This window comes from Mobula hypostoma, chromosome 4 (assembly GCF_963921235.1).
Source record: "Mobula hypostoma chromosome 4, sMobHyp1.1, whole genome shotgun sequence".
Lineage (NCBI taxonomy): Eukaryota > Metazoa > Chordata > Chondrichthyes > Myliobatiformes > Myliobatidae > Mobula > Mobula hypostoma.
In genome coordinates, this window is record NC_086100.1 from 121,777,102 (window position 1) to 121,797,436 (window position 20,335).

The 20,335-nt window shown below is 43.0% G+C and overlaps 1 protein-coding gene across 6 annotated transcripts in view; it reads left to right on the forward strand.

The window, feature by feature from the left end:
• znf827 (zinc finger protein 827) overlaps positions 1 to 20,335 on the forward strand; it is a 106,362-nt gene that overhangs the window by 43,378 nt on the left and 42,649 nt on the right. For all 6 annotated transcript variants that reach the window (XR_010017726.1, XR_010017727.1, XM_063046441.1 and 3 more), the window contains exons 5-6: positions 3,754 to 3,969; positions 16,841 to 17,074. Coding sequence is in view for 4 of the 6 variants with exons in the window: in XM_063046441.1 (XP_062902511.1) it covers positions 3,754 to 3,969; positions 16,841 to 17,074 (450 nt within the window). In the remaining 2 variants the exon portion in view is untranslated. The remainder of the gene's footprint in view (positions 1 to 3,753; positions 3,970 to 16,840; positions 17,075 to 20,335) is intronic.

Below are 20,335 nucleotides of genomic sequence, written 5' to 3' on the forward strand. Positions count from 1 at the left end.
GCTGGGTTCTGAGGAGTTGTGCCAGTGCAGTCCACAAAGCCGATGTGAAGTGCACACCCCTGTCTGAAGTGACGTGGGCTGAGAGTCTGAGCCGTGCCACCCAGGTGGTAATCAGGGCCCTGGCGCATGTCTCCGTGGCCGTATTAGCAAGTGCAATAGCTTCCAGCCACCTCGTGAAGCTGTCCACCGTGGTGAACAGGTATCTCGCTCCTCTCGAAACCGGCAGTGGGCCGATGATGCCCACGTGGACATGTTCAAACCCCCTATGTGTTGGCTGGATTGCAGTGGGGCCCTCACGTACCTCTGGATTTTGGAGGTTTGACAGTGTGTGCATGTCCTTGCCCAGTTCCCAACCTGCTTGCGTAGGCCGTGCCCCACAAACCTGTCTGCGATAAGCCAGATGGTCGCCCGGCTGGAAGGGTGGGCTAAACTCTGCAAGGCGTTGAAAACGCGACACCTCCAAGCGGTCAGGACTATGGGCCGAGGTTGCCCGGTGGATACATCGCAAAGGAGCTCATTACCTTCGGGCCCAATGTGTATGTCTTCGAGGTGGAGTCCTGAGACTGTGGTTCGGTACGCCAGCATCTCGCTGTCCAGTCGTTGTGCCTTAGCTAACGCCGCATAATCCACCCCCAGAGACAGAGAGTGCACTGATTGGATGGAAGTGCGTGACAGCGTGTTGGCTACCACATTGTTCTTCCCAGAGATGTGCTTGATCGTGGTGGTAAACTCCGAGATGTACGACAGGTGGCGTTGCTGGCAGCCCGACCACAGGTCCAACACTTTGGCAAATGCGAAAGTGAGGGGCTTGTGGTCTGTGAAGAACGTGAACTTCCTCCCTTCCAGGAAATACCTGAAGTGCCGGATGGCAAGGTACAGGGCCAGCAGCTCCCTGTCGAAAGCGCTGTACTTAAGTTCCGGGGGTTGTAGGTGTCGGCTGAAAAAAGCGAACGGCTTCCACTGGCTTTCGATGAGCTGTTTGAGCTCGCCGCCAACTGCTGCATCGGAGGCATCCACAGTGAGGGCAGTGGGGACGTCGACCCAGGGGTGGACCAGGAGCGTAGCGTTTGCTGGCATGTTCTTGGCTTGTTTAAAAGCCGCCGTCGCCTCCTCTGTCCAGGTGACCTCTTCGACCTTGTGGGACATCAAGCCGAAAAGGGGCCACATGATCCGGGACGCCTAGGGCAGGAAATGGTGATAAAAGTTAACCATCCCAACAAATTCCTGCAGGCCTTTAACAGTGCTGGGTCTGGCGAATTGGCGGATGCCTTCAACTTTCGCCGGCAGAGGAACAGCTCCATGGCGGTTGATCCGGTGTCCCAAGAAGTCGATGGCGGATAGGCCGAACTGGCACTTGAAGGGGTTGATAGCCAGGCCGTAGTCACTTAGGCGGCAGCAGAGCAGGTGTATATGTGCTAGATGTTCCTGGTGGGAGCGGCTGGCGATAAGTATGTCATCCAGGTAGATGAACAGAAAGTCCAGACCTCGCCTTACTGCATCCATCAGGCACTGGAATATCTGCGCCGCGTTTTTGAACCTGAACGGCATCCTAAGGAACTCGAACAGGCCAATGGAGTAATGAGGGCCGTCTTGGGCACATCGTCCGGGTGGACTGGGATCTGATGATACCCTCGGACCAGGTCAATCTTTGAAAAGATGCGTGTCCCATGCAGGTTGGCCGTAAAGTCCTGGATGCGTGGTACTGGATAACGATCGGACGTGGTGGTGTCGTTCACCCTCCTATAGTCGCCGCACGGTCTCCACCCTCCCGCAGACTTGGGCACCGTATGGAGTGCGGAGGCCCACAGGCTGTCAGAACGCCGCACAATCCCCATCTCCTCCATCTTCTTGTATTCTTCTTTCACGAGGGGGAGCTTGTTGGGCAGTAGCCTGCGGGCCTGGGCATGAAGGAGAGGTCCCTGTGTGGGGATGTGGTGCATCACACCGTGCTTGGGGTCTGTTGAGGAAAACTGCGGCGTGATGTTAGATGGGAACTCCAATAACACTCTGGCGAACACATTGTCGGAATAAATGATGGAGTCCAGGTGCGGGGCCGGTAACCTGGCCTCACCGAGGGAGAAAGTCTGGTATGTCTTTGCATCAACCAATCGTCGTCCCTTCAAATCCACAAGCAGGCGGTGCGCACAGAGGAAGTCTGCACCCAGCAATGGCTGTGATACTGCGGCCAGCGTAAGTGTCCATGTAAAGCGGTTGGAACCGAACTGCAAGGGGATGGTTCTTGGGCCATAGGTGTGGATGGTGCTGCTGTTGGCCACCATAAGTTCTGGTCCTGTTCTTCTAGTTCGGGTATCGTGGCTCGAGGGGGGTAGGACACTGATTTCCGCCCCCATGTCCATCAGGAATCTACACCTGGAGTGCTTGTCCCAAACGTAGAGGAGGCTATCACGGTGACCAGCCACTGTAGCCATCAGCGACAGCTGGCCCTGGCGTTTCCCTGGAATGAGCATGGCAGTTGGCAGTGGCGGGTCCTGGAGCCCCACCTTTGATGATAAAAACACCAAGACTCAGAAGTGGTGCCGTCCCTTGGTGTGGGTGTTACGTGCTCCGCTGCTGGGGTGTGGAAGGTTTGGGCTTCCAGCTGTGCAGCAGCACTAATTTCTATGGTGGTTCCGCCATTTTGTTTGGCATGCCAAAGCACGTCCGTGCGGGCAGCCACTCTGCGCGGGTCTCTGAAGTCTTCATCTGCTAACAGGAGGCGGATGTCTTCTGGCATTTGCTTCAAGAAGATCTGTTCAAAAAGCAGGCAAGGCTTATGGCCGTCTGCCAGTGCTAACATGTCGCTTATCAGGGCTGATGGCGCGAGGTCGCTTCGGCCATCCATATGCAGTACCCGCGGCAGGAGAGGCCAAATGTGCGCATTAACAAGGCCTTGAGTGCCTCGTACCTGTCTGTTGCGGGGGACTGATGCAGAAAGTCGATAACGTGGTCTGCTGTCTCCTGGTGGAGGGCGCCCACCATGTAGTAATACCTGGTGATGTCTGAGACAATTTGCCTGACCTGGAACTGGGCCTCTGCTTGCTCGAACCAGACCAGGGGTTGAGTGGTCCAGAAGGTTGGCAGTTTAAGGGAAACTGCATTCTTCAGAGCCGAGTCGTTCATGCTGGGTCCCAATGCCGTTGGGCCGTCAGGGTCACCAATGTGGTCGTGCTGATACGCAACGAGTGAAAGCAACACCCTGAGTCGAGCAGGGTCTGGTTGAACTGTTTACTATTTAATTCCGCGTGTGCTTAAGTGCCCGCTCCCAGCATCCCCCGCTCTTTGCGGGGCGGAAGTGACGTCGGCTTCCGGGCCAAGGTCTGCCCCACACTCAGAGCCCTCTCGGTTGCTGCTGGCTGCGGACTCGCCCGCGACTGCTGGAGCCGGGTCGCTTGCCATGTGGGCGAGCTGCCACAAGTTAAAAATATGAAGTGTGTTAGTAAAATATACAATTTTAGTCTTGCATTAATTCATCTAATACCTTATTAAAAGCATTAAAAACAGCCGACACCAACACGACTTTCTTTGTTTATGCATGGGGAAAAGAGCAACAGTTATTTTTAGTGAAAGTATTTAGGGGTGTCTGATCCCAATGGAACTATCTGGAAATTGTTTTCATATGCAACAGAAGTAATGTTCATAATAAGATAGCTAACAGAGTGGGTAGTGAAATAGTAAATGCCCTGTATGTATAAAGCAGAATTATGGTCCATATAGAGTGTTGTTCTAATGTGTTTTATTCTTTTAAAATTACAGCTACAAATCAAAAGGGGCCCTTGATTCCAAAGATTAAAGTGAAAGATGAGCCTAAAGAGAGGACAACACCTGATCCTATTCAGTCACCACGATCAGGTAATTTTATTGGGAATGAGACCCCGGCGAAGATGTTATCCGAAGTTCCTCCTGCTTCAGAGCTGTTCAACCAGGACATGTCTTGTAAGGTGGCATCAGAACTCCTGTTTAAACTATCAGGTACTTGTCCATTGACTTGGATTGCAACTGTGTAACTGCTCAATTTATTTTTCTAATACTGAGCAAAATGTTTGGTTTGAACAAATTAGTTTGGTATGTTATGAAAAGTTGCTTTTAAAGGTTGGAGCTAAAATTTACTACTGTAGCAGAGGGTGTGTAACTTTGAGCTCCTGGTTAAGTCATATTGTGAAGCATTTTCAGCTTCCAGTAGTCCAGCAACGTGTTTGGATGCAGCGGTCTCTTTGAGGCAAACTAGAGGTGTTTTTGTCTTTTTTAAATGTTTTTTTTTATGATCGCAAAACTGCTGGACATTAAGAACTTAAAAGTACTGCAGGTCTACCCCATCAGTGAGTTGCTGGTTAGTGGAGGAACTGCCCTTGGTGTGGACCGTGTTGCTGTCTGCTACAGAAAGTTGTCAGAGTGGGGGCATGAAGGCAATATGCAAGTCATTGTCTTGGACATTTTTTTTGTGATCGCAAGACCCTGTTGGACATTGGTAATGTAGGATACTTAGCTGATCAGTAGTGTTGTGGCCACATTTCCGTGATCACCATCAAAACAACTACAGCACCAGGTTGTGTGCTTAGCTTCCTGCTCTACTCGCTTTACACTTGTGACTGTGTGGCTCAGCACAGTTCCAATGCCATATTCAAGTTTGCTGATGGACACGAAATCAAAGCTGGTGAAGAATCAGCATATCAGAGGGAAGATTGATGATCTGGCTGAATGATGCCATAACAACAACCTCATGCTCAATGCCATCAAGACTAAATAGCTAATTATTGACTTCAAGAGGAGGAAACCAGAGATCCATGAGGCAGTCCTCATCGGAAGGATGGAGTTGGTGAGGGTCAGCAACTTAAAATTCCTCCATGTTATTATTTGGGAAGACCTGTGCTGGGCCCAGCACATAAATGCAATTACAAAGAAAGCACAGCAGTGCCTCTATTTATAAGTTTATGAAGATTCAGCATGACATCTAAAACCTTGACAAATTTCTATGAATGTGTAGTGGGTGTATATTGACTGATGGGTATGGAAACACCATTGAACAGGAAATCCTACAAAAAGTCCATCACGAATAAAGCCCTCTCCACCATTGAGTACATCTACACAAAGTGGCATCGCAGGATAGCAGCATCTATCAACAGGGACCCCCACCAGCTAGGACATTCTCTCTTCTTGTTTCTGCCATCAGGGAGTAAGTACAGGAGTCTCAGGACTCCCACCCGCAGGTTCAGGAACAGTTACTGCCACTCAGCCAGCAGGCTCTTGAACCAAAGGAGATAACTTTGCTTTGAAATGTTCCCACAAGTTAGTACTCACTTTCAAGGACTCTTCATCTCATGTTCTCGATATTTATTGCTTATTTATTATTATTTATTTATTTTTGTATTTGCATATTGGTTGAACAAAAGACAAATAGTCTTTCATTGATTCTGTTATAGTTATTATTCTATTATGGATTTATTGAGTATGCCTGCAAGAAAATGAATCTTAGGGTTGTATCTGGTGATGTTATATGTACTTATATAAAAATTAATTGATAATCAATTAACTTTGAAGTTAGCAGAAAAGGAGTGCAGAGTGTATTTAATAGGATATGTGGAAACAAGTGTGATGAAGAATCATTTCCCTGCTTGTTTTCTTCCCTCAAGCTATCTGGTCAAAATCTGCATTGCCTCTATTTTACAATTGTATTGTGTTAAATGAAAGTCGAGTCATGAAAACGCCCATTGAGTTGGCACCAATCACCCATTTTACTGTAAACCTACATTCGTTTCAATTATTATTGAACCTGAACCCGAAGGGGACCAATATCCTGGCGGGAAAGTTTAATAGAGCTGTTAGGGAGGGTTTAAACTAATTTGGCAGGGGGATGGGAACCGGAATGATAGAGCGGAGGAAGGGGAAAACAGAAATAAATCTAAGATTGTGAGCAGTAAAGATGTCAGGAAAGACAGGCAGGTGATGGGGCAAATGTGTAGCCATTGGGATGAGTTGCAGTGCAATAAAGTTGCAGTGAAATCAAAGCAAAAAGTGTCAAATACTGGTCTTAAGGTGTTGTACTTAAATGCACGCAGCATAAGGAATAAGGTGGATGATCTTGTTGTACAGCTACAGATTGGCAGGTATGACATTGTGGCCATCACTGAGACCTGGCTAAAGGATGCATGTCTCTAGGAGCTGAACGTCCAAGGATACACGGTGTATCGGAAGGATAGGAAGGTAGGCAGAGGGGGAGGCGTGGCTTTATTGGTAAGAAATGATATTAAATCATTAGAAAGAGGTGATATAGGATCGGAAGGTGCAGAATCTTTATGGGTTGAGCTAAGGAATAGCGGGGTAAAAGGAACCTGATGGCAGTTATTTATAGGCCTCCAAACAGCTGCAGGGATGTGGACTACAAATTACAACTGGAAATAGAAAAGGCTTGTCAGAAGGGCAGTGTTATGATAATTGTGGGGGATTTTAACATGCGGGTAGATTGGAAAAATCAGGTCGGCACTGGATCTCAAGAGAGAGAATTTGTAGAATGTCTGCGAGATGGTTTTTTAGAACAGCTTGTTGTTGACCCACTAGGGGATCGGCTGTACTGGATTGGGTATTGTGTAATGAACCGGAGGTGATTGGAGAGATTGAGGTGAAGGAACCCTTAGGAGGCAGTGATCATAACATGATTGAGTTCACTGTGAAATTAGAAAAAGAGAAGCCGAAATCTGATGTGTCGGTGTTTCAGTGGAGTAAAGGAAATTACAGTGGCATGAGAGAGGAACCGGCCAAAGTTGACTGGAAAGAGACACTGGCGGGAAAGACGGCAGAGCAGCAGTGGCTGGAGCTTATGCGAGAAATGAGGAATGTGCAAGACAGATATATTCCAAAAAAGAAGAAATTTTCGGGTGGAAAAAGGATGCAACCGTGGTTGACAAGAGAAGTCAAAGCCAAAGTTAAAGCAAAGGAGAGGGCATACAAGGAAGCAAAAATTAGTGGGATGACAGAAGATTGGGAAGTTTTTAAAACCTTACGAAAGGAAACCAAGAAGGTCATTAAGAGAGAAAAGATTAACTATGAAAGGAAACTAGCAAATAATATCAAAGAGGATACTAAAAGCTTTTTCAAGTATATAAAGAGTAAAAGACAGGTGAGAGTAGATATAGGACCGATAGAAAATGATACTGGAGAAATTGTAATGGGAGATGAGGAGATGGCAGAGGAACTGAACAAGTATTTTGCATCAGTCTTCACTGAGGAAGACAGCAGGATACCGGACACTCAAGGGTGGCAGGGAAGAGAAGTGTGCGCAGTCACAATTACGACAGAGAAAGTACTCAGGAAGCTGAATAGGCTAAAGCTCGATAAATCTCCTGGACCAGATGGAATGCACCCTCGTGTTCTGAAGGAAGTAGCTGTGGAGATTGCGGAGGCATTAGCGATGATCTTTCAAAAGTCGATAGATTCTGGCATGGTTCCGGAAGACTGGAAGATTGCAAATGTCACTCCGCTATTTAAGAAGGGGGCAAGGAAGCAAAAAGGAAATTATAGACCTGTTAGCTTGACGTCAGTGGTTGGGAAGTTGTTGGAGTCGATTGTCAAGGATGAGGTTACAGAGTACCTGGAGGCATATGACAAGATAGGCAGAACTCAGCATGGATTCCTTAAAGGAAAATCCTGCCTGACAAACCTATTACAATTTTTTGAGGAAATTACCAGTAGGCTAGACAAGGGAGATGCAGTGGATGTTGTATATTTGGATTTTCAGAAGGCCTTTGACAAGGTGCCACACGAGGCTACTTAACAAGATAAGAGCCCATGGAATTACGGGAAAGTTACATACGTGGATAGAGCGTTGGCTGATTGGCAGGAAACAGAGAGTGGGAATAAAGGGATCCTATTCTGGTTGGCTGCCGGTTACCAGTGGTGTTCCACAGGGATCAGTGTTGGGGTCGCTTCTTCTTACATTGTACATCAACGATTTGGATTATGGAATAGATGGCTTTGTGGCTAAGTTTGCTGACGATACGAAGATAGGTGGAGGGGCCGGTAGTGCTGAGGAAACGGAGGGTCTGCAGAGAGACTTGGATAGATTGGAAGAATGGGCAGAGAAGTGGCAAATGAAGTACAATGTTGGAAAGTGTATGGTTATGCACTTTGGCAGAAAAAATAAATGGGCAGACTATTATTTAAATGGGGAAAGAATTCAAAGTTCTGAGGTGCAACGGGATTTGGGAGTCCTCGTACAGGATTCCCTTAAAGTTAACCTCCAGGTTGAGTCAGTAGTGAAGAAGGCGAATGCAATGTTGGCATTCATTTCTAGAGGAATAGAGTATAGGAGCAGGGATGTGATGTTGAGGCTCTATAAGGCGCTGATGAGACCTCACTTGGAGTACTGTGGGCAGTTTTGGTTTCCTTATTTAAGAAAGGATGTGCTGACGTTGGAGAGGGTACAGAGAAGATTCACTAGAATGATTCCGGGAATGAGAGGGTTAACATATGAGGAACGTTTGTCCGCTCTTGGACTGTATTCTTTGGGGTTTAGAAGAATGAGGGGAGAGCTCATAGAAACATTTTGAATATTAAAAGGCATGGACAGAGTGGATATAGCAAAGTTGTTTCCCATGATGGGGGAGTCTAGTACGAGAGGGCATGACTTCAGGATTGAAGGGTGCCCTTTCAGAACAGAAATGCGAAGAAATTTTTTTAGTCAGAGGGTGGTGATCTATGGAATTTGTTGCCACGGGCAGCAGTGGAGGCCAAGTCATTGGGTGTATTTAAGGCAGAGATTGATAGGTATCTGAGTAGCCAGGGCATCAAAGGTTATGGTGAGAAGGCGGGGCAGTGGGACTAAATAGGATAAAATGGATCAGCTCATGATAAAATGGCGGAGCAGACTCGATGAGCCAAATGGCCTACTTCTGCTCCTTTGTCTTAAGGTCTTATTATTCCCCCACACTCTCTTTGATTCCCTGAGGATTTTACCACTCCCCTACACACTAGAGAATATTTACAGTGCCCGATTTACCTGTCAGGCTGCATTTTTTTGGGCTGTAGGAGGAAAGTGGATCATTTGGAGGAAACCCATAAGGGAGAATGTTTTGCATTTAATACAAGAACAATTCTTTTAATGCCTGTCATGAGATATGACAATCCAGCTTGCTTGTTAAAATGATCCTGCTAATTTATACTACTATGACTGATTATATTTGACAGGAGAATTATTGTGAGAGCATATAGCAATCATAAGTCTAAGAAACTACCACCAATTAGTCACTATTTCACATTTGACTAATGGTCTTGTGGAAGATTTATTATCTCCTTGTACAATAGAGTTCTTCACTGCTACCTGCTGACAGAGCCTGCTCCATTTGGATAAGCAGGACAGTACTGTGTTTTGCTTTCTCAAGTGCCTTCAATGCCATACAGCCCTCATTGCTGAGGAAAAGCCACATTCAATGCAGGTTGCACTTCCATTGTATCCTGGATAATGGATTACCTGACTGGCAGATCACAGTTTGTGCGGCTTTGGAGTTGTGTGTCAGACATGGCTATAAGCAGCACTGGGGCCCCACAGGGCACTGTATTGGCTCCCTTCCTGTTTACCCTGTATAGTTCAGACTGTAGATACAACACTGAGTCATGTCATCTGCAGAAATTCTCTGATGACTGAGCAATAGTTGGGTGTATAAAGGGAGGATGGGAGGATTAATACAGGACTCTGGTGGAGGACTTTGTCAAATGGTGCAAGCTGAATCATCAGCAGCTCAATGTTAGTAAGACAAAGGAGATGGTGATGGACTTTAGGAAGACTAAGCCTGCATTGCTCCCTGTTACTATTGATGATGAGGACCTACAAGTACCTGGGGGTGCACCTGGATGACAGACTTGAGTGGAGCACCAACACAGAGGCTGTATACAAGAAGGGCCAGAGTTGTCGCTACTTCCTGAGGAGACTGAGGTCCTTTGGAGTATGCAGGTCTCTCCTTTACATGTTCTACCAGTCTGTTGTCGCCAGTACAATCTTCAATGTGTGGTGTGCTGGGGCAATGGCATCAACACGGATGATGTCATCAGGCTCAATAAACTGTTAAGAAAGGCTGGCTCTGTTATAGGAGTCAAACTGGACACGCTGCAGGCTGTGGTAGAATGAAAGACCCTACAAAAAATCCTGACAATTCTGGACAGTGTTTCCCACCATCTGCATGCCACCTTGGCTGAACAGAGGAGCACTTTTGGTAATAGACTAAGACAACTGCACTGCTCCAAAGAGCACTATATGAGGTCATTCTTACCCTCGACCATTAGGCTCTATAATAGAGTCAATCAATAGCTGGGGAAGTGATGACCCCCTCCTGTTAGACTGTTTGTAGTAACTTATTTTTTATTCTTTCTATTTAGAAACATAGAAACATAGAAAATAGGTGCAGGAGTAGGCCATTCGGCCCCTCGAGCCTGCACCGCCATTTATTATGATCATGGCTGATCATCCAACTCAGAACCCAGCCTTCCCTCCATACCCCCTGACCCCTGTAGCCACAAGGGCCATATCTAACTCCCTCTTAAACATAGCCAATGAACTGGCCTCAACAGTTTGCTGTGGCAGAGAATTCCACAGATTCACCACTCTCTGTGTGAAGAAGTTTTTCCTAATCTCGGTCCTAAAAGGCTTCCCCTCTATCCTCAAACTGTGACCCCTCGTTCTGGACCTCCCCAACATCGGGAACAATCTTCCCGCATCTAGCCTGTCCAATCCCTTTAGGATCTTAGACGTTTCAATCAGATCCCCCCTCAATCTTCTAAATTCCAACGAGTACAAGCCCAGTTCATCCAGTCTTTCTTCATATGAAAGACCTGCCATCCCAGGAATCAATCTGGTGAACCTTCTTTGTACTCCCTCTATGGCAAAGATGTCTTTCCTCAGATTAGGGGACCAAAACTGCACACAATACTCCAGGTGTGGTCTCACCAAGGCCTTGTACAACTGCAGTAGTACCTCCCTGCTCCTGAACTCGAATCCTCTCGCTATAAATGCCAGCATACCGTTCGCCTTTTTCACCGCCTGCTGTACCTGCATGCCCACTTTCAATGACTGGTGTATAATGACACCCAGGTCTCGTTGCACCTCCCCTTTTCCTAATCGGCCACCATTCAGATAATAATCTGTTTTCCTATTTTTGCCACCAAAGTGGATAACTTCACATTTATCCACATTAAATTGCATCTGCCATGAGTTTGCCCACTCACCCAACCTATCCAAGTCACCCTGCATCCTCTTAGCATCCTCCTCACTGCTAACACTGCCACCCAGCTTCGTGTCATCCGCAAACTTGGAGATGCTGCATTTAATTCCCTCATCCAAGTCATTAATATATATTTCTCTTCTAATATTTGTATTTCTGCACACGTAATGCTACTGTGACACTGTAATTTCCTTTGGGATCAATAAAGTATCTATCTATTAATAAATATTAATACCCCATACTGTGACCCACCATGTTAGTTAATATTCAGAAGTATTCAGAACTGGAATAAAAGTTATTTTGTTTCAGAAAATTGTTTAGTTTTGCCTCCAGATTTGTGTTTTTACTGAAAATTGAATGGGAAATCCCAAACGATCGACAGCTGTGCAAACTGATCTTCACTGACAGCTTGCCAAATGATTTCTATTTCTCTTGTCTTTACTTACCTCTGCCTCCAGGAGATAATGCACAAGTGTTCTTTCTATTCTCACTCAGGAGCTGTGATTTGCTGACTGAGCCATATATTTATTTTGGATTCCTCATTATTCATTTGCAGATAGTGGGGGTGGCCATTATACTTATAGGACTGTTGCTGTTCATATCAGCTATTTGATGTAACTGAGCAATTAAGAGTGCGATGGAATGATATGGAAGGTAGACTGGGTCGGGCTTGCAGCACTCTTTCCCTCAGGATATTAGCGATCCAGTTGGATTATTTCCAAGCTTTTTTAAACTCTCAAATGTACACTTTCTGGATTTAGTCATGTAACCAAATCATTAAGAAATCACTATGCAGCCCTGTTTGTTGCAGTCGATAACTAAGCAGAGTGGCAAATTTAACTACTCTGTTGACCACACGTTGTTATGCCTTTACTCACTTATTTTTCAAAGGACAATCTCTTACTCTCACTTAATAAAGAATGTTACCAGTTGTTCACGTATAGATAAGCAATATCCATTGAAATGTGTTGCTTTCTTATGTAGCCATTAAATTTGCCAGGTAAAGTACTTGTACATTGTGCTTTCTTTAGTTTTCTAGAGTGGGATGTACTTTCACTAAAACCGTACGTTAATTCAAGATGACAAGTTGGCTGTGGAATTGATTTGTAATTGATCTCTTTTTCACCAAAGAGGTGATTGAATAAAAGATGACAACCAGCTTTAGCTAAAATATTGGATTGTTTGCATTTAGATGCAGGGTTTTGTAATTTTTCTCCCTTCCTGGACAAAGTTCCATTAATTCTTAAATTTCCACTTTCCTCACCACCTCACCTTCTCAGTGTTTTACTCTAGAGGGTATGCTTCCTTGCATGACAAGGTCAGAAGAAATACTTCCCATTGGTTATTTCTGCAACTCTTAAAGCACAAGTTATTTATTTAATACATGAAGTCCTTCACGTACACTAAATTACTTTTTGGAATGAGGCAACAATGCAGGAAGCAGACCAGAAAACCTTTTGAAACACATCTCTACCAATAAATATCTGTTTTCCTAAGGTAATGTTGCCTATTCTGAAACTTACATTGAACACTGCCAAAAAAATCTTTAATATCCATCTGAATAGGTGGCTACAGGACCTGAAGTTACATTGGATGACAGCCTTCTGCTTTGCTCACTTGGATTATGTGGTCAAATTGCTTTTGGTGATTTAGCCCACAAGGCAAGTACCATCTGAGATAAACTACCATGTTTTAAGTCCTTGGAGTCATTTCAGTAAAAGAAATAGACTGAGGAAAAACAAGGTACCCAATATCCAACAAGCTATGACCACCTTTGTGTGTAATCTACCTTTATAAGAAAGAACTCACAGCTGCTAGAATAATTTTTAAAAAGTTTCTTCGTAAAGTGTAATTATTTTCATGTAGATTTGCTCTTTTTATGTGGAACTTTCTTTTGTGCACAAAATAAATCATTTGAAGTAGGTGCTTGAGTTATTTGTGGTCGCCAGGATGTAAGTGTTCATTTGTTGGGTACCCTTCTGAGTAACAATACTGCATGGATCCAGATGTTCAACGTCTTGAACACAATCTCTATTGCCTTGCTCTTTATAATTTCTTCCTCCCTACTTTAAAAGGAGTTGATGAATTTCTGCAAATTGTTAATGCTTTCATGCATTTTTATTAGTTTTTTTCCTGAATACAATTTCACACTCTTGTTGAAATAACATGTTGAACTTCAGATAATTGAATTTGCACCCACTTATTCACAAAATTGTTAAAAATAATACTTAAAACTGATAAGTAAGGTGCTGGTTGTAAAGCAAAGGATTTGTTCAAATTATACACTCAAAGGAGCACAGCCTCATGATGTTGCCATTGTGAAATTTAAGCCTATTTGTTCCTGGGTGAACCGCAGTCCAAGATTTAGAGGCAGAGAACAATTGTCATTTGACTTTGTAAACCTTCTTCTGACCTCTAGTGGCAGAAACCAGCTATTGAGCTACTTTGATTTTCTGTTTGACCAAATTATTCAATTACGTGGCCTTTCTCCTTGTTCCAGCAATATCTTTGCCATTTACTTCATAATTTGAATTTTCTACTGGAGTATAATACTCCAGATTAAAATAGTTATTTACGTGGCACGGGCTATCATTAATCCTTGTAATAGTTTAACGATAAATACAAAAGAGCATTTTACAGGATTGGAGAACTAAATGTTTGATGGCTTTTATGCATTAAACATTTCTTTCTTTCACTCCACAGAAATCCTGTGTCATTATAGAAGTAGATGATGAACCTTAATCCAACAATGTAGTGGCAGCAACTGAATTATAAAACATCAAAATTGAAGGTTCTGGTACTCATGTCATAAACAAGTTTTAACTTTGCAGGTTTTGCTAAAGTTTAGAAGAATAAAAGTAAATCTAATTGAATGTACAAAATTCTGACAGATCTTAACAGGCTGTATGTGAGGAGGATGTTTCTGTTGGCTGAGAGGTGGATGGGAGGTTTCAGAGCCAGAAGAGGCTCAGGTTATGGGTTAAGATTGAACCTATGGAATTCTCTACCACAAAGGCTAAGGAAACTAAATTGCTAAACGTATTTAAGAAGTAGATGAATTTCTCATCACAACAGGCATTGAAGATATTTGGAGAGAACAGGTCTATGAGACTGGGATATAGGGTCAGGTATGGTTGTAGTGTTGGAACAGGTTCAAGATCAGATGGCATACTCCAGCTTCGGTTTTTCTGTTTGTGTTTGGTTTCCGGATTTTAATTGCATATTATTTAGTTCTAAAATATTCCTTAGCCTTACAAGAAAGAATGAGTTGTAAAATATGCTACTGTTTTTGGTTCATTGGAGTGATTTTCAAGTTATTACTTTAGACAACTTGATATCCTGTCTCTCTGTTAGCTAACAGCAGCAATGAAAGGCTTGGCCAAAAGTTCGACGACCATTATCCAGCAATCCCATGTGACTGCATGTGTGAAAGTGAATGAGAGAATGAGAATCAGACTCAACAGTCCTACTAGCTTGGCAACAGTTTTACCTATGTTTACAATATGAAAAAAATAACAGGTCAAGGTAACACGCACAAAATTCCGGAGCCAGCAGGTCATCTAGTAGCTACGAAAGTGAATAAGCAGTCGATGTTTCGGGCCGAGTCTGTTCTTCAGGACTGGAAAGGAAGGGGGAAGATCCCATGTTCAATGGGATCCTACTACCAAACGTATCTTTACTTCCGTCTTCTCGCACTTTCCACTTTCTGCAGGGATCGCTCCTTCTGTAACTCCCTTGTCCATTTGGCCCTTCCCACTAATCCCTCTCCTGGCACATATTCCTGCAACTGACAAATACTACACATGCTCAATCACCTCCTTTCTTACCTGCACTCAGAGCCCCAAACAGTCCTTCCGGGTGAGGCATGACTTCGCCGGTTAATCTGTTGGGATTATCTACTGTATCCAGTGGTCCTGATGTGGCCCCCTCTACATCGGTGAGACACATTATAAGTTGGGGGACTGCTTTGTCAGGTATCTTCGCTCCATCCGCCAAAAGCAGAATTATCTGGTGGCAAATTATTTTAATTCCTATCTCTATTCCCATTCCGTCACATCGATCCACAGCCTCCTCTTCTGCCACAGTGAGGCCACTCTCAGGGTGGAGGAGCAACACCTCATATTCTGTCTAGGTAGTCTCCAACCTGGTGGCATGAACATTGATTTTTCCTTCTGGTAATTTTTTTCTTTTTTTTTTCCTTCTTCCTTCCCCTTTTCCTCCTCTTCTATTCCCCACTTTGGCCTCTTACCTCTTCTCAACTGCCTATCACCTCCCCTGGTGTCTCTCCTTCCGTGGTCCACTCTCCTCTCCTGTCAGATGACTTTTCCAGCTCTGTACTTTTCCCATCTACCTGGCTTCACCTGTCACCTTCTAGCTTGTCTTCCTTCCCCTGCCCACCCCCATGATGAAAGGTCTCGCCCTAAAACATCGTCAGTTTATTCATTTTAATAGTTGTTGCCTGACTTGCTGAGTTCCTCCAGCATTTTGTGTGTGTTGCTCTTGATTTGCAAAATCTCGTGTTTATTATCTGGGCACAGTACCAATATATGAAAGTATATTACAACTAGAAGTTAATGTCTTAAAGGCACGGTCATCACTTTAAGAAACGAGCAGAGAAGGGATGTGAATGAAGTTACTTTTTGAAGTGGAGTTACTTTGTCGTATTTTCTATGAATCAAACCTTATATACTTCCACATTGGTATAAGTGAGGACAGTAAGACAATCCTTATTTTGCTTAAAGCCAGACACTGTTTTCTTGTTTGCAATGTTAATTCTGGAAAGTAATGATAATACTCAGCAGTATTGTAAGCATTGTAGAATTGTTTGGGGAGAGCCCATTTTCAACTGTATGAACTTGCTGTATTTTTCAGCATTCTTCATAAACATTCTTCTTTTCTCAGCCAAAATATCAAGCCCTAGGTTGTCATACCAAGCTAGAAGCATGTTAATCAACATTCAAAAACCTGTAGAATTCTGTAATGTCATCTTTTGAGTCCTTAGTCTTTTTGATCAGCATATGTTCAGAAATCAACAAACTTCAAAACACTTCAAAGCAAACCATTCATAGAAAATCTTGTTGGACTGAGCTAGTTCCGGTTTTTGAGATGTTGGCAGGTTTCACTGGTACTGTACATTTTCTGATGAAACTATAAAATTCAATTACTACTAAAATTGTAAATAAGCCCACATTAAATTCCTACAATTGTATTTTCACCTTTTGCCTGTTGCTTTATTATCACTCAACATCTGTATGATCATAAGCATAATATGTTTGTGTTTTCTGTTTAGTTGGAAACCAGATACTAAAACTTCTGCCTGAGACACCTGTCCTATTGTAACCATTACTGAAATGTCACCAATTGCATCAGCCTATTGATTTAACAAACAATACATACTACTGATTACAGCTGAAAGGTTGATAGAAGCAGATTTAACAGGAACTTACAAATAAGAATTGAATGTGAAATTGGGAGTTTAAAAAAGCAATACTTAGGCCTTATATGGCCGGCCATGATGGGCTGAATGGCCTGCTTCAGTTCAAACAGGATGCAGTATTGTTTGTGCAGTTATATTACTTGTACAAAATCTATTTTTATTTCTAGCACTTTTTTATTTCTTTCTTGATCTGCCACAGCTGAAAATAAAAAGGAACAGGGAACACAAGCCGTAATAATAAAAGAGGAGCCAATGGAACTGGAAATACCCGATCCCACGTTGTCACGACTTCCTAATCTTTCATTTAATTGCAAGGCAGTAAAAAGTGAACGGTCGCAGAATTCACCTGAAGTTGTACCTCTCACAGAAATTAAGCTTTTCACTCAAGACATATCAGTGAAGATGGCATCAGAGCTTCTTTATCAACTCTCAGGTATTTGTATTGCTGTTCAATAAATGTACTATCTTGTGCCAGAGAATAATGATTGAAGTGTACTGTGAAGAGAGTAATGTGCCAACATTTATTTTCTAACTTGTATGCCTTTCAGATTCTCTTTATTTTGATATTGTAATATGATTTCAGTCAGTAAGAATACAGTGATTATCGTAAATTATGACCAGTACCTCATGATCACTTGCACTAAAAGGTGCTGCTATCACTAAAAAGGTTGAGTACCATTTAAAACATAGCTGCTTCCATGAATTCATAGGAATCAACTATGCTGAGTTGCTTAGCTGGGACCTGATCCAAAGGCTTAACTGATTATTCATTGCTGCTGACACCACCAATCCTCTTAGAATACATAAGCATCAGTGAGTATTTTTCTTTGGCTTTTGCAGTAGTTTTCAGATTTTCTTACCATCTACAGATTGTTGCTGGTATATTCTGCAGTGATTATATTTTCACATTTCCTTTGATGGTTATTTTTTCATCTGAATCATTATAGATCCCGATCATTCATTAATTCTTTATTTCCTCTGCTCAATTATTTAAGGCATGCAGATTCCAATTGAAACAAATATGAATGGCACCTCAGCACATAGTGATATCAGAAGAGGAAGAGAGAAAAATCTTTTGAGGGTGCTTGGTGGTAGCGGGTGATGTGATGGAAACTACTGTGTTCCTTTTGGAATGAACATTTAAATTGTGTTTTACCTCTGCAAAATAAAAATGTCAAAACAAATAATTTCAAAACCAGAATAAAAGCCGAATTGGTATAGTATTTCACTTACTCACTAAGTCATTTTATAAATAACTGGTGACTGCTACTTTTATATATAAAAAAGTTTTAAAATCTTGTTCCAGAAACCCTGTTGGTTCACTCTGTACATGTCTGTTCGGGCTGGTTCAGCCAGTGTAAAACCATATTTTCGTTAGTTATTGGCTTTCTGATCATACAGTTACTGTATGTACAGTACTAATTGCTCTAATGTTCACAACTTGTTTTCAGGGATATTTTGACAGCTAGATCTGCAACAAATATCATCCTTAGTTGCAACTTCATCTGCCTTCTCTATCAGTCTGGCACAGAGGCACTTAAGGGTTGTGGGGAAAAGGGAGCAAAGAAACAAATAAAAGGAAAGTGTATGCTTCATATGAGCACCTTCCATGTGGATGTGAACCATTGGAATCAACTGTTGTAAAGATGTAAATATGTGAGAGAGGGTAGTGAGGAAACACACATACTTTACCCTATCTCTATCTCTCCTATTCCTTTTCCAGTAAAGGGATATCATTTTTTATAATACACTGCTTTTTCAAAACATAGGTTTCCCTGATGCATTTAGGCTGTCTTTCAATTTTGAATGCTGATGAAGAATTGATTTGAAACATTAGCATGCCTCTCCCTACTTCAAATGCTGTCATAAGCTTTTCATCACTGCTACCTTAATTAAGATGCAACACTGAAATGCCTCTTGTTCTTAGCTACGTTTTTACGTGAATTTTATTTGCGTATGTCTGTAAAGAGGTTGTACCAGTGTGAGAGAGAGAAAAGTCCTACAGTAACTAGCATATTGCTATATTCTAGACCAATTTGCTCAAAGCTATTAGTTCATAGTTTAGCCTGGTCCACAAGGAAATCCTATGAATATTATGACTTATTGGAAGCACCAAAGCCATCAATGGAGCAACATATCCTTAAGGCCCTCTATTGGTTGGGGTTGACCATGGATGTTGTATCCTAGCTGCTCTATGATATGGAGAGCAAGCTGTTGCCCAGGTAGCAGCTGATGAATCCAAAGGAACGGCACGGACTGATACAGTTTGGCACCAGCGGCATCACAGGAGTTACCAGCCAGCGTTGAACTCACTGAAGGACTGCGTTAGGGATTCCATCTCTGGAATTTTCCTTAGGGTTTACTTCCAAAGCCTTCCTGATGAGTGGGAATAACCACAAGGCAAAAGAGGTTTGAGATCAGAAAAACTTAAATTTTGAGCAACATAAATGATGGGAAATACTGTAGATTTGCATACTTAAACACCTCCTGGTGTTAAAATTTCCCTCTTGTTATCATGCAAAGGGAGGGGAAGACATTGGAATATTGCCACAGTGACCCCTGATTTTATTTCCAGCCTTATACAGGGTCTTACAAAGGAAGCTAACAGAATGGATTTGGAAAGGTCTCTGCTTCAATTCAACCATCCTTCAATATTATTAGAAAAGTTTAAAGAGCAGGAAGAATATGTTCTTCTGTCATGTTTTTCTATAAGATGCCAAAGAGAAAGGAACATAAATCAGAATGTTTAAATATATTTTATAAAAGACAAAAAATGGGAATTGCGTAAAGATATTTATTACCATACTTACCAAACTGTTCAATTCACTTTGGGTCCTCTCTGTGCAATACAGCGCTCACCAATTATCAGCTGCCTTCCCTATCTCACATCAGACACTGAGAATGGACTCAAGCAAGTAAACACGGTCCTACTGTGCACTGCTATACTGGGTTCAGAGACCACCAACGAGATTGATAACGGGGCTGCTCAGTCACTGCCCAGCACCGCGAGCACTAGCATCGCGTTTTGCGTCAAGTTCAAGAAACTTTTTTTTTCAATCATGATCTCTTGCAAAGCCCCTAGTGGCCTCTCACGGAACATTATAGTTCCATGGAACTCCTGTTGAGAAACCCTGGTGTAAATACTGCCCAAACACAGTTATCGGTTGGCAAGAAATAATATCGTACACTGCATAAGATTATAAAACAAGTATGTTTGCCTGTTTCAACTTTATCAAATAGTTATTAAAAGGAAGGGGATAAAAGGGCTCATTACAATTAAACCAGTCTTAGTGTGCACATGACCATTGGAGCTCACCTCTTCCAAAAGCTGGGTAGGACCATAATGATGCCCAACCCACAGAGTACGTGAAAGCATCCGCCATAGTCCGAATTTCCCTCAAAGTTCTTCTTGAATAAACTGGCTCTCTTTTAGGAGTATTATCCCTTCCTCCTTGGAGCCATTCATCTGCACAGAGCACTTGCAACAGGGACTGTCCTTCCAAAGGCATTCTGCACCTCCTGCCAAAAGACTCCAAACCAGACTACTGTCCATCACAAATCTCTCTTCGTCCCGCTCTCTCTAGAACCTTCTCCAGATCCCTCCAGCCTGATTGGCTGACACAAGGTTCCCAAGTTGAATAAAAGGACTTTTTATCTTCAGCCGAAACTGAAACATTCTGCCACCAGGACACAC